Raw genomic sequence first — 13816 nt, 5'->3', positions numbered from 1 at the left:
CACTCAACAAAGATGTTGCTCACGTCACTGACAAATGGGTGACATTCTTACATACATAATTATTGCTTTGCTTGCCTCATACTCATTAATGTAAACAAAAACATTGGCCAAAATTCATGTCAAATATAATTTAATGACAATAAAAATATTAGAGAAACAGCAGATTGGAAAACAACTCCATTTGTCAAATCATAATTGAATAATAATTGGCTACAGATACAGGTTCAAAAAAATCAGTGAAAGTATTCTGTGAGAATTAATTGCCTATATGGAAGTTAGTAAAGAGTATGTATTTTACTTTTTAACTATGTATTACACATTCTCTGTATCAGTAATATCTATAATAAATATATATGTTCATATATAATTTTTCCTGGAAAACCATTGTTCAGCATTTACCAAATGCTACTGGTTCAGTTCAGTTCGGTCACTCAGTTGTGTTAAGACCCTTTGCAACCCCATGGACTACAGCATGCCAGGCTTCCCTGTCCTTCACTGTCTTCACCAGAGTTTTCCCAAACTCATGTCCACTGAGTCAGTAACGCCACTGAACCATCTCATCCTTTGTCACTCCCTTCTCTCCCTGCCCTCAATCTTTCCCAGTATCAGGATCTTTTCCAATGAGTCACTCTTTGCATCAGGTGGCCAAAGTGTTGGAGCTTCAGCTTCAGCATCAGTCTTCAAATGAATATTCAGGATTGACATGCTGCTGGTTATAAGGATCCTATTAAGACATTTCTATCTTACTCTAGTATAATAAAAACTTTCCTTCTGAACAGTTGGTCTATGTGGTCTGGTCTGTATGCAGCTGACCAGACGTGCTCTGCAATATCTGAAAGATTACTACTATCTGTAATCTTATTAGGTATTCTTACATTAGTTATATTTTTTGCTAAATCCCCCTCATTCTTGACTTCTTTTTATTTCCTTTACTTTCCTCTCTGTTGTGCCCAATATAACTTATTTTATTATATTCTTGTAAGTATACTTATTCTAGTTTTCTGACTAAGGTAAGGCATAAAAATAAGGAAATGAATTTTTTTCCAGAGTTATTCCTGTATTGATATGGTTGAGGGTAAGTCTGGGTTGATCTATTTATCTTCAATGAACAAAGAACAATTAAAAATAGAAGCGGAGGTATAAGGGAAGGGGGACAAAATTTTTAAATTACACAGAATCTTTTTCTGATAAATTATCTAAAGCTAAAGGAGGAAGCAACAAAGGAACAAATGGTGCAGTTAGATAAAGTATCATAAGCTTATCTACTGATTAGAAGAAAGGAGTCTATCTTTTGTTTTTAATTGTAGTATTGAAAAAGCCTTAGTGGCCATCTGTCTAATCTAGCTGCCCTCTGATGCTTGAATCTCCCCCAGGGTATTCCTCCATGCAGTCATCCAGCCTGTGTTGGAACATCTTGAACAACATGAAACTTACATCCTCCACAGTTCTGCCTGTGGCAAGGTTTTTCTTGTATTAAGCTAGTTTTTCCCTAGACAATTTCCATCCATAGGAATTAGTCCCTCTCCCCTGGAATAATACTAAACAGATTCAGTGACTCTTTCACATGACCCCTGACAGTCTTTCAAATATTTAAAGGCAGCTTTAAATTCTTCCCTTCTTGTTGTTCAATCACTCAGTTGTGTCTGACTCTGTGACCCCATGGACAAGCCAGGCTTCCCTGTCCTTCACCATCTCCTGAAGCTTGCTCAAACTCATGTCAATTGAGTCGATGATGCCATCCAACTATCTCATCCTCTGTTGTCCCCTTCTCCTCCTGCCTTTAATCTTTCCCAGCATCAGGGTGTTTTCTACTGAGTCAGCTCTTTGTATCAGCTCTTTGTGGCCCAAGTATTGGAGCTTCAGCTTCAGCATCAGTCCTTTCAATGAATATTCAGGACTGATTTACTTTAGGATTGACTGGTTTATCTCCTTGCTGTCCAACGGACTCTACAGAGTCTTCTCCAACATCACAGTTTGAAGGCATCAGTTATTCAGCACTAAACCTTTTTTATTGTCCAACTCACATCTGTACATGACTACTGGAAAAAACATAGTGTTCACTATATGGACCTTTGTCGGCAAAGTAATGTCTCTGCTTTTTGATACGCTTTCTAGGTTTGTCATTGCTTTTATTCCCTTCTTACAGGCTAAGTATCTACAGATCTCATTTGTTCTATCTCTGTGCTTTCTCCTAAATTATCACTGAAAAAATTCCCCAAAAGTCTGTATCCTCTTTTAACAAATGATTCCACAGAATTTCATTATTCCACAGTCTCTTCATGGGTCATGGTTAAGAATGCTGGCTCAAGAACAAGATCTGGGTTATACCCCTTGCATTAGCTTTCTGATCATGTATAAGTTTTTTAATCTTAAATTTGACAGTTCTCATCTAGAAAGTTGGGATTAAAATAGTACCCACTCTGCAGGGTGGTTGTGAAAATTAGATGAGATAATACATGTAAAATGCTTAAATGCTTACTATTTGCCAGCTTAAAGTTCTTAAGTCTTTAGACTCTCTTTAGTCCTTTTATTTACTATTGCATTTAATTTGGGCGGGGGTGGGGGGACTTTATGAGATGGGCTACTGTTTCCATCCTAATTTTGATTTGAAACTGATTATGTTGGAGATCTTTCATTTGTTCCTCTAGAGTCACTTTTATTCCTTCACCATCTAACACTGTGCACCAGGAGCAGGAACTCTCTGGACAAGATGAAGGGCTTCCTTCACCTCTGACTTCTGTTGGCCTGGAACACTGGTGAACACTGGCAGGAGATCAAAGGAACAAGGAGAGTGAGGTCGGATGTTTATTACTCTGTACAATTGCTTCCTCTGTCAAAGATCACATTCTTTTCAAGGCAGTCTTCCGCTCTCTCAGTACTCTCCTTCTCTTTCCTCTCCTCATAGGTGTGGTAATGGGGCACTGTTACAGAGCCTCAGGTTCTGTACTATCCTTTGTGGTTTTCCTACTTCCTGTCCACTGCTTTGAATATAGTATCGTCATTAAACTGTCTTTGAATTACCTAATTTGAGAGGTCATCTGTTTCCTACCAGTACCCTATCTGATACACTGAGACACAGAGGGGTTAGGTAAATAGCCCAAGATCCCAAAATGGCACCATGAACAGGAGCAGGGCTGGGACAAAACCCCGGTAGTCTACCTAAAGACCATATCCCAATCACGAAATTGCACCTCTCTTGCCATGGAGTAAGTAAATAGTGACTATTAACTCTCTCACATACATGTATTGTACAAGGTTTAGGCCAAGGTCTTTTATTTTCACTGACATCAGTGGGAATTTGGAGACAAGACAGAGAAATTAATTTTGTTAAAATTTATTTTATGGTATTTGAAAACACTTTTATATAAATCTTATCTCTATCCAGAAATATGGTGAAAGATGACCATTTTAAGTTTGTTTTCTGTTTGTTTTTTTAAATGACTTCTGGTTAGCTTACTATTATTAATGGTGCTGAAATGCCTGCAGATAAGATACATCACACACACTCTTTTTATGTATCTTTCATTCAATCTAGTCATGTGATAACCATGTTCTAGAAGTGTGGGCTACTGCATCCATGGTCTAAAATATTTATATTAAGTTATTGGATTATAAAATCTCATAAGCATAGCATTCCAAGGTAGGCATGTATTTGCTACTAAATGCTACATTTTATTTGTGGAAAAAATGAAATGCACCATTTTCAATTTTTTTGTGGATAAATTGAAATATAAATCAATTATTTAGAATTAATACAAATAAATAATCTCAGAATTTCTTTATTGTTATCCTCATGATTGAGCTCTTCAAAGTCCTGTCTCACGGGGTTTGTTTGTGTCTTTCTAGAAAATTTAAATTGTGACATACTCTATGTTACCAGGCTTTGGGATCATCTAGTTCCCTTCAAATTATAAATACATGCTACAGCAAGACCAAAAGTAGGGGAAATTAAAGCCATCACTTGGTAGTAGGCAATTTGAATCCAGATGTTTAGCTAAAATTTTCACTTCTCAACTAAGTTTTTGTTATCAGGCTCAGAAAGAAAAGAATGCAAAGTTAAAAGCATGAGTTAATACCTTCTTCTGAGTTGCCCAGGAAATTTTATCATGAATCACAGATATAGATGTTCTTATTTCAATTGGTTATACTAGAACATCTTCACTTTCAGAAGGCAGAAAATGAATAACAGACAAGAATGAATAACAGAATACTATATGACAAGTATTTATTGGAAAAAAAATTGAATCAGCTGAACATGTCTACTTACTGTTGTACTTTTTTTGTCAGTATAAAAGAAAAGTGTAGTTCCTCTCAACTCTGTCCAGTAATGCTTATACTCCTGCAGGAAAGAGATTGTAAGCATTATTTCATTATGTATACTCAACTATTTTCCTGTTGATATTTCCCTTTGTAACTTTCTTAATTTCTATATGATATATGGTTTTTCTTTATCCTGAGATAAATAACCTACTTTTTATGGCTTAATTTTACATTTAATTCCTCCAATAAATCCTTTACAAATTTTAGTATGTGGCATGTAGTAGGGTTGTAATTTGATTTGTATTTAAATACATTATTTTCCAAAACTTTCCTCATTGATTCAAGACTCAACTTTCTGTGCAGTTTCAATGAAAGCTCGCACCTGTAATCAAAGGATCAGGTTAGAATAAAGCATTTAATGTCTACCTTCCAAGACAGTTGAAAGGATTTAATGGATTAAAACACATAGCATAGTACATGGCTCGTAGTTTAGGTTCAATAAATAGAATATATAGATCAAGGAAATATGAGCAATTGATAATGATAAAAATAACACAATCAAAGCTGAAATTTGAATTCACATTTCATTCATGTGCTTAACATTTCATAATTAACATATTCACTTTATTGTGAGTTCTATAGGAACACAATTTTTTTTAAGTTTAAAATATTTAAGTAGTCTAGTAAGGCTCTTAACCAAGTGAAAGGCTATTTAGATGAGAACTTAACATTCTATGAAGAGTGGCTGTATTACAAAAGAATGGCAAGGGTGGTAGTTGGTGGGGAGTGGTTAAAGAATTAAAAAAAAAAAATCCTTCCACATCTAAACACTTACCTTTATCCCAGCTCTTTGCAAAAATATATTTTGAAAAATTCCAATTAGTTTTATGAACATGTTGATCTTTCCTTCCTTTAGGGTTTACTAAGCTGGGTTTTCAGATGTTAGATTTTCTTGACTTATATGGAGGATCAATGTAACAAAATCAAATGAGGAATTTTTTTCTTTTGCTTATAAATGTGAAGACATTCTTACGTGTTTATGGTATTTTGTATCTCGTTAATAATGACATAGCATTTGCCTTTTTCTGATCAGCAAAACGTTGGTCACCTCTTCAGAATTTATATATTTAATTTTCTCAAATAATGGGAACACTATAACCCATCTTGCTTTAATTTTCCTTGGCTCTCAGAAAGCTCAAGATTAAATTGATTCTGAATTACAGCAACCACCTTTCTCATGGTCTTAATGCAACTATTTTCTCACTTTGTCTTTATTATGATAAGGTGCTATATTAGCTTTTCCTGTATATCAAGCCACCGTAAAACTTAGTGGACTAAAACAGCAAGCATTTTCTATTTCTTCTCATCCTGTGGCTGACTGATGATACTTTGGATCTGGGTATACTTGGCTATGACTTAATGGTCTAGGATGCCCTCATTCACTTGCTTGGGGTCTTGGCTGGGACTGTAAAATGACTGAGTGTGTTAGTATAGAAATATATTTAGTCTTTGTTCCCAAGTTCCTGGTATAGAGATCCTAAAACACTTGGAATTTCCTAATAGAAGTGTTTTTGTTATTCCTAGTGAACGCCTTTACGTCGTATCGGAATTTTTACTAATGAGGTAATTTAGGATGGGACCCCTAGATAGCTTCAGGATGGGTCTAGTCACCAAAAGAACAAATAATTAGAGGGTTGGAGCTTTCAGCCCCACCTACCAACCTCCAAGAGGGAAGAAGTTAAGCTTTATAAAAACTCTTGAACAATGAGATTTAATAAGCTTCCATATGCCAGAAGGGTGGTATACCTCATCTCCACAGAGACAGTAAAACACATGCTTAGGATCCTTCCAGACCTTGACCTCTTCATCTAGATGTTCATTTGTTTCCCTTTTCAGTAAATGTAAGAAGTTTTTTCCTGATTTCTGTGAGCCATTCTAGTAAATTGTCAAATCTTGGGAAAGGGCCCTGGGAAACCTGATTTATAGCCAGTCAGTGAGAAGGACAGGAGATCTGGGACTTGTGGCTAGTGGTTGAAGTAGGAGATAGTTTTGTGGGACTCAGCTCTTAATTAAACTGTGGGGTCTTCACTAAATTTGAAGGTAATTAGTATCAGAATTGAACTGAATTATTGAACACCCAGTTGATATCCAAGAGAATCAGAGAATTGGTTTTTGGTGCTAGAAACCACCCCACTGAAACAAGTGGAATCACACTCCATGCAGTCTCATCTTCCAGTCAGCAGCCTAGACTTGTTCACGTGCTAGCAGAAGGAATGCCCAGGGACTGCTGCTGCTGCTGCTAAGTCACTTCAGTCGTGTCTGACTCTGTGCAACCCCATAGACAGCAGCCCACCAGGCTCCCCTGTCCCTGGGATTCTCCAGGCAAGAACACTGGAGTGGATTGCCATTTCCTTCTCCAGTGCATGAAAGTGAAAAGTGAAAAGGAAGTTGCTCAGTAGTGTCTGACTGTTCGAGACCCCATGGCCAGGGACAAGAGAGGGCAAAACCCAAAGTGCAAGTACTGCCTGATTCTCTGCTTCTGTCGCATTTATCAAAGCATGACCTAATCTAGATTCAAGGAGCAGGAAAATAGACTCAGTCTCTTTATGGAAGGAGCAGAAAAGTCACATTTCCAAGAGGAGTGTATACAGTGAGGATTGAACAAATTGATGGTAGTCCTGCAGCAACCTACATCAGGGGCAGAGATAGAACTTGGAGCACAGTTTCTCTGTCCAAGTCTTGTGCTCTTTCTTCTTCATCCTACCTCTCAACACAGAGTGGGCTATAATATAATGTAATGAACCTGCTGGTTCTTCCTCAACCAATAACTGATGACCAGAGAAAAGAACAATTCCAAAGGGCATAGGATTGACGTTATCAGCCAATAAATAGTCCCCAAAGGAGCAATTATAAAACTGAACAAAGAGATTCTTCCTCTTGTCTGAAATCCAGATGCCAATATATATCTGACACATCTTGGAGTCAAGCAGTTTAATAAGGCAACAGAATAAACCTTAATTTCAGCCCCCATCAGAAGTCTTTTATTTCCTTATTTTCACATAGGATAAAAAAAAAGTTAAAGGCATTGAAATAACCCTTTGCCTGGTGTCTCTGCTGCTTTCATTCGCCCTCCAGTCTATCCTGCATGGTACGGCTAGAATTACCCCCTCTGCAGAGAGTAGGACTGAGTATCTAAGAGCTAAGCCTGGGAGACAGGATCCTTACCTCAGTCCCTTGCCATCATCTCTTAACTCGGCCTACCACACAGAGAGGATGTTCTGCTCTGTTCCTGCCATGTGTCAGAGGGTCTCCAAGAGGGATAGGCAGAGGTTCGTTCCGTGGTGGGGGAGCTAATAGCTCATATGCAGCAACTAAGAGTTTGTACGCTTCAACTAAAAAAAAATCCCATATGCCGAAGGAAGATTGAAGATCCCACATGCTGCAACTAAGACCCAAGACAGTCAAATCAATTAAAAAAAAATCATAAAGACTACTTAAATCTGGGGTAAAGTGTCAACACAGTTTTAGCCTTGAGTCTAATCCACATATTGATAGAATTTATTAATAAGAGTAACATTCTTTCCACATGGTAATTTGCATGGGTGTGTGACAATGGTGGCATCTAAAAATCTCTAAAATAGATCTCTTTCAATGGGATTCTGTACAAGAAGAAGATATTTTGTAAACTAGAATAATGAAATTCATTGTCATTCCTATATGAAATCATGCTTTCATACGGTCTTAAGTAAAGAGATTGGAGAAGGCAATGGCACCCCACTCCAGTACTCTTGCCTGGAAAATCCCATGGATGGAGGAGCCTGGTAGGCTGCACTCCATGGGGTCGCTAAGAGTCCGATACGACTGAGCGACTTCACTTTCACTTTTCACTTTCATGCATTGGAGAGGGAAATGGCAACCCACTCCAGTGTTCTTGCCTGGAGAATCCCAGGGAGGGGAGCCTGGTGAGCTGCTGTCTATGGGGTCGCACAGAGTCGGACACGACTGAAGTGACTTAGCAGTAGCAGTAAGTAAAGAGATAGAAAACTGCATTGAGAAATTTGGTTTCAAAAGTTGCTAACCTATACAGTCTAAGATCAGCCCAGTGTTCTGTAAACACTGTGAAAGTATATTGTCACTCTGTTGAAAAAGTACTTGAATTTTCTCAGAATTGACTTAAGATTAAATAATAAAACAATTCAGTTTTATTGTGGAGCTTTAAAACAAAATCGTATATCTCTTTTTAAGGCTTTTACATTCTGCTCTAATAGGAAGTCTCTCAATGCAAGGAGCAAGTCAAGGATACATGATATTTTGGAACTAGGACAGGGGTGAGGAAGTGGGGAGGAATTTGGAATATAGGCATATTGGTTAGAGAATTGAATCACAGGTTGTGTAATTTTACTGAAGTATGGCATCTAAGATCAAGGCCAAACCCAATTTTATGATTCCTGGAGGAAAAGAAAACAAGAGAAAAGCCTGTAGTACCACTCTGTTAATCTTCTTAATTAGCCTCATCAGTATTAACCTACCATAAGATAGAAAAACTAAAATCACTAATAGCAGTCAAAGTTTATTGCATTCCCTTTATATATACATGCATACATGCATCTATGCTTCTGAGAAAAATTATAGAGGTATTCAGTCATGAGAGAATGGTATGAATTGCACAGAGTTAATGAGGGATACATGGGAGCATTACTGATAAATAAACATATAGATTTTTAGAAAGGATAAAGGAGGGTTTATTAAATGAGGGAAGAAGCAAGAACAAAAGACACTGAGTTGAGAAAAAGGCAGCCAGGAGGAAAAGGAAGGTTATAAATATCAGTGGGCCCTGTGAACACCAACCACAGCCACAAACCTAAGAATACTTCTAATTTACATTCAATATGCAGAGACCTGCAGGTCATAGTCTTGATTTAGTTTCTGAGAAGTGCTCCTGGAAACTAGTATAATTTAAGTCATCTATAAATATCAATTGTAATGACCAACATATAGGTATATATTTATATCTACAGAGGTAACATAAATATTTTAAAAATTAAATTTGAAGGACCTGTTTTTGAATTAAATACATTTAATACAAGATATCTTATTTTTAAGCAGTCACTTAAATTTTAAGCAGTCACTTAAATGTTCAGTTGCTGAAGAAAAGATACTGAAATGGGCCTTTTGAATTTATCACTAGGTTCATTATCATTAGATGACCTTGTTTGGAGTTTAAGGTGACTATTATTTTCATTCTTTAAGCAATTATTTTTGAAAGTCTACTGAGCTTACTGTTGAGCTCAGTTTGATGAAGAATCTAGTGATTAGACATCCCCAACCTTGAGAAACCCAATAAATGGAATTAGAACTTTAGTTTGAAAGGCAGCATGATGTCAAGTGCCTTGCAATAAAATCCCAGCTGGGTTCTTTATGGTGAAGGACTTTGAACATAAACTCTGTGAGCAACAATTCACCCATCTTGAAGTGGATAAAATTATTTCTACCCAGAAGAATTACTATAAGGACCAGAGAGACAGGACATTAAGAGCCTAACCTATCTCCCATGTCAACACCTCAAGAAAATATACTCATATAGTCCATTCGATCATCACAGCAACCCATTCAGTTATACAAGAGAGTAACTGTCCATTTTACAAAACAGGAAACAGATGAAAAGATACGAGGGATTGCCCAAGTTCTACAGGAGGACTGATAAATCTCCTGGCACCCAGGACTCTTTTCTGACTCATATAACTAGTAAAAATGGGTGACAGTGCAAATCCAGTAAAGTTCCTCTCTATCCCCTGTCCCCAATAAAAAGTTCCTTCCTTTTTTTCTCTTCTGAGTGAATAAAGGTTCTTTGCTTAAGGAAGGACGTTGTATAGTAGTCTACAAACCGTGGCACTAAACCCTGGAAGCATGTAAGATGATCTCATTGGGGAAGAAACTTTTAGAATATTTATTTATATTTCATTTATTTCATCTTTCTTAATTCTTTTCTTGCATATAGTCAGTCATTTTTTGGACTTAGTACAGGAGTACATGATAATTTCTGAACAAATTAATATTCTTATGTTAGAGATCTATGTTCAAAATATTTTCTTGAAAGGAGTGTGTTACTTTAAAAATTTGGAAAGCACTAGCATAGAGAAATTTTTGAGAGCACAGCCAAGTCCTAAAATTTTTCTAAATGAATTAGTGGCAGTTGGAGGACTAGTGAGAGAATTGTTACTTTGAAGCTATTTTAATGGTCATATTCTATGTTCAGGCTAATAAGAAGACATATTACATACTATTTTTTTTAATTTGAACACATCACAGTTTGAAGAAACTGTGAGATGTTACCCAAACTCTATCTTATTTTCAAATAGTTCCCCCAAAATGAGAATTTTGTAATTTCTAAAAGCTGTGATGCCATGGGTATCTCATTGTAGCACCTAATGGCTTTTATTCAGAGAAGGCAATGGCAACCCATTCCAGTACTCTTGCCTAGCAAATCGCATGGACAGAGGAGCCTGGTAGGCTGCAGTCCATGGGGTTGCTGGGAGTCGGAAACGACTGAGTTACTTCACTTTCACTTTTCACTTTCATGCATTGGAGAAGGAAATGGCAACCCACTTCAGTGTTCTTGCCTGGAGGATCCCAGGGACACGGGAGCCTGGTGGGCTGCCGTCTATGGGGTCGCACAGAGTCGGACACGACTGAAGCGGCTTAGCAGCAGCAGCAGCAATGGCTTTATTACCTAATATATCTAATCATCCAGAATTCTAGTGTTGTGGGTTAAGTAAATTTTCCCACATTTTCACCGTAAAAATTATGTATTTTTATGGATTCTTGACCTCGGATTCATGGACCTCTTGGAATTGCGGTTAAAATGGTATATGTTGGCACATTTTCTTAAGGGCAAATCTCCTTAATTCTTAAAAGTTCCCCTGTCAAAGAAGACCTATATACCTTTGGTTCACCTCCCTTTCAAAAATTCCTTGGCACTTTGCTGCCACTTGTCTAGAAATCCCAGTATTCTCCTTAACTTTCTCTCATTGCTTCTGTTTTCAAGCACTCTAATTATCACCATGGCCCTCCTTTGAGCGGGATTAAAGACTGATTTTCATATGTTAATAAGAATGTGATAGATAATAAAATAGAAGGAGAATGAATCTAATCTCTAGTATGAGGCAGGTGTTTTATATTTGTTATCCCTTTAATCCTTGAAACCACCTTGTTAGTAGACATTACTGTCATTCTCTTGCTCTCTTTTCTCTGATGTATAAGTAAAAGATACTTTGCTATGAATTCAATTGGAAGCATAAGTTGATTTCCTCCAAAACATTTACACCTATAGTTTATTCTTTCCGTTTCAAAGTATGCTTTCTAAGAAAAGTTAGACTGGCATTCGGGTAAGTGAGTCATCACTTCTGACTAACCTAACCCTCACGAAGGTAGGGGTTTTGTATTTTATGCATATTCTCTGAAACTGAGTGTGATGTTTGGTGCATAGGAAACACAAAATAAACATTGCTTAAATGAATGAATTGATTAAGCACTGACTGTATCCCAGGCATTATACCTTGAGAGGTAAGTCATATTCTCTCCATTTTATAGTTGAGGAAATTTAGTCTCAAGGAAATTGAGTAACTTGTATAAAGTCACAGAATATAAGTGGCAAAACCATTAGGTAAAGACATGTTTTACTGACACTCTAAAATCCTTGTTTTTTCTACTATCCAGACCAATGGAATGCCCTTTTTAAACACTAAAGGGAACCCAGTACCAGAAACAGTCATTACAAAGTCTTTGGAAAAATTTCAATAAATAGACAAGTTTAAATTACAATCTAAAAATTTTTTTCCCAACTCCCCTTTCCTGGCATGTAACTGACAGATATTACTAATTCATGTTTAACACCCATAACAGAATACAAATTACCATGTCTTTCCTCTCCAATATTAAATGATCTGATTATGTATACAAGAAATACGATTGTGCTGCTACAGATATTTTTACGTACACAAATTTTCTGTAAGCATTAATAAATCCTCAGAAAATATATTTTTATAATTAAACATTTCTTAAGGCATTTCTCAAAAACCTAATTTTTTTCTAGCTTCAGTTAATGTTAACATTTCATAAAATTTGACCTAAGTTAATTATTTCTTTTTTTTTTAGTCACAGACACTTCTGTGTTTATGTCTTATTCATTTCAAATTATCCACAATTAGTATTTCAAAAGCACTGATTTTAATTAATTATAAGTTTTCATTTTTATGTTTAAAAAATACAGAGTGCTTTGTGAATTTTCTTAGAGTGAATGTATTTATGTAGTTTAGTGTACACCTACCCACAGAGCACCCTAAGTATCATCTTTTAAAATCAATATCTTGAAAGTGTCTTAGAACATATAACTAACTATACAGAATCTTAAACATTGTCAAGTTTATTATTGTCCCAATTTTTTCAAAAGTTTGTCATAAAAAATAATTTGATCATTATTTGAAAACTTCAATCAAACAGAATAGGAGCCGGTTTTAATTTCAGGAATAGTATAATTTTATCTTAATAGTACATATCATCATGGAAGCATAGTAGTACATTGCAGAGAAAATATATACCAAACATATCATCTTCTAAGCTAAACTTTTCTGTGATGTTTAAATACATTTTTTGGAAATTTAGGAATTTTTTTTACATTAGTGACAACATTAGAACCTTATTATACATAATACTCATATATACACACATATGAGTTCACGCCATATGTTGTATTTAAATTATGCAAATTGGGATCATATTTCTTACCTCAGGAAAGAAGGTTCAATTCTAGCAGAAACAAGAAGGCCCTTGTTTCATCATGTCACCATAAAATACATTTTATATTAAGACAGAAGCTTTTAGCTTAATATGATCATCTGTGGACTTACCTGGTATTCTGACCGTTTAACTGATAAAAAACCTTCAAAGTACAAGGGTAGAGCAGTAATCTTTGACCTTTCTTGGAAGATCCTGCGAGGGGCTGGTTTCGGGGGCTTCTTAGCCATCATACCCTCTTGTTGATATGTGGTTTGTTTCAACTTTATCCAGTTTCAGACAAAATGAGATCTCCCTTGTGTGCGAGCAAAGGGCAACTGTTCAAAGAGGAAGTGCCAGCTAAGAGTTTAAACCACCAATAGGACACATGCACACTTTTTTTTCTTTACTTTTTGTGAAGTAAGAAAGAACAGGCGTAGACCAACTTTGAGAGGGTAATCTCTCAGGAAACTACATGTGTTTAGAATTACAAGAGCAAAATAAACAGAAAAGTAATATCACCAGAGGATGAAAAGAACAGATGTGGAGATTATGGACTTTCAGGGAGACACCAAGGTCATGTTTGTTTTCTCCCACCTTTTTTGTTTGTTGCTGCCCATTTTTATCCCAAGAAGACATGACTTGAATTAGTTCCACTTCATTAAAAATTACTTCATAGGATAACTGTATTAATACTATTCTGTTTTAGGTACAGCTGGTCTTCTATCCAGATTCTACATGGATTCAATTGACTATGCATAGAAAATTTTAGAAAAAAAATTCA

The 13816-nt window shown here is 36.2% G+C and overlaps 1 protein-coding gene across 3 annotated transcripts in view; it reads right to left on the bottom strand.

Moving 5' to 3' along the window:
• Nucleotides 1-13376, bottom strand: part of STAP1 (signal transducing adaptor family member 1) — a 30236-nt gene extending 16860 nt beyond the window's left edge. For 2 of the 3 annotated variants that reach the window (XM_059887423.1, XM_059887424.1), the window contains exons 1-2: nucleotides 13167-13376; nucleotides 4268-4339 (exon numbers count right to left, since the gene is read on the bottom strand). In XM_059887423.1, coding sequence (XP_059743406.1) covers nucleotides 4268-4339; nucleotides 13167-13286 — 192 coding nt within the window. In that variant the 5' untranslated portion in view covers nucleotides 13287-13376. 3 annotated transcript variants of the gene reach the window in all.
• Between the last annotated feature and the right edge of the window lie 440 nt (nucleotides 13377-13816).

This window comes from Bos taurus, chromosome 6 (genome assembly GCF_002263795.3).
Source record: "Bos taurus isolate L1 Dominette 01449 registration number 42190680 breed Hereford chromosome 6, ARS-UCD2.0, whole genome shotgun sequence".
Classification (NCBI taxonomy): domain Eukaryota; kingdom Metazoa; phylum Chordata; class Mammalia; order Artiodactyla; family Bovidae; genus Bos; species Bos taurus.
Note: the sequence above shows the minus strand (reverse complement) of the source record. Positions and strands in the feature narration are given on the sequence as shown.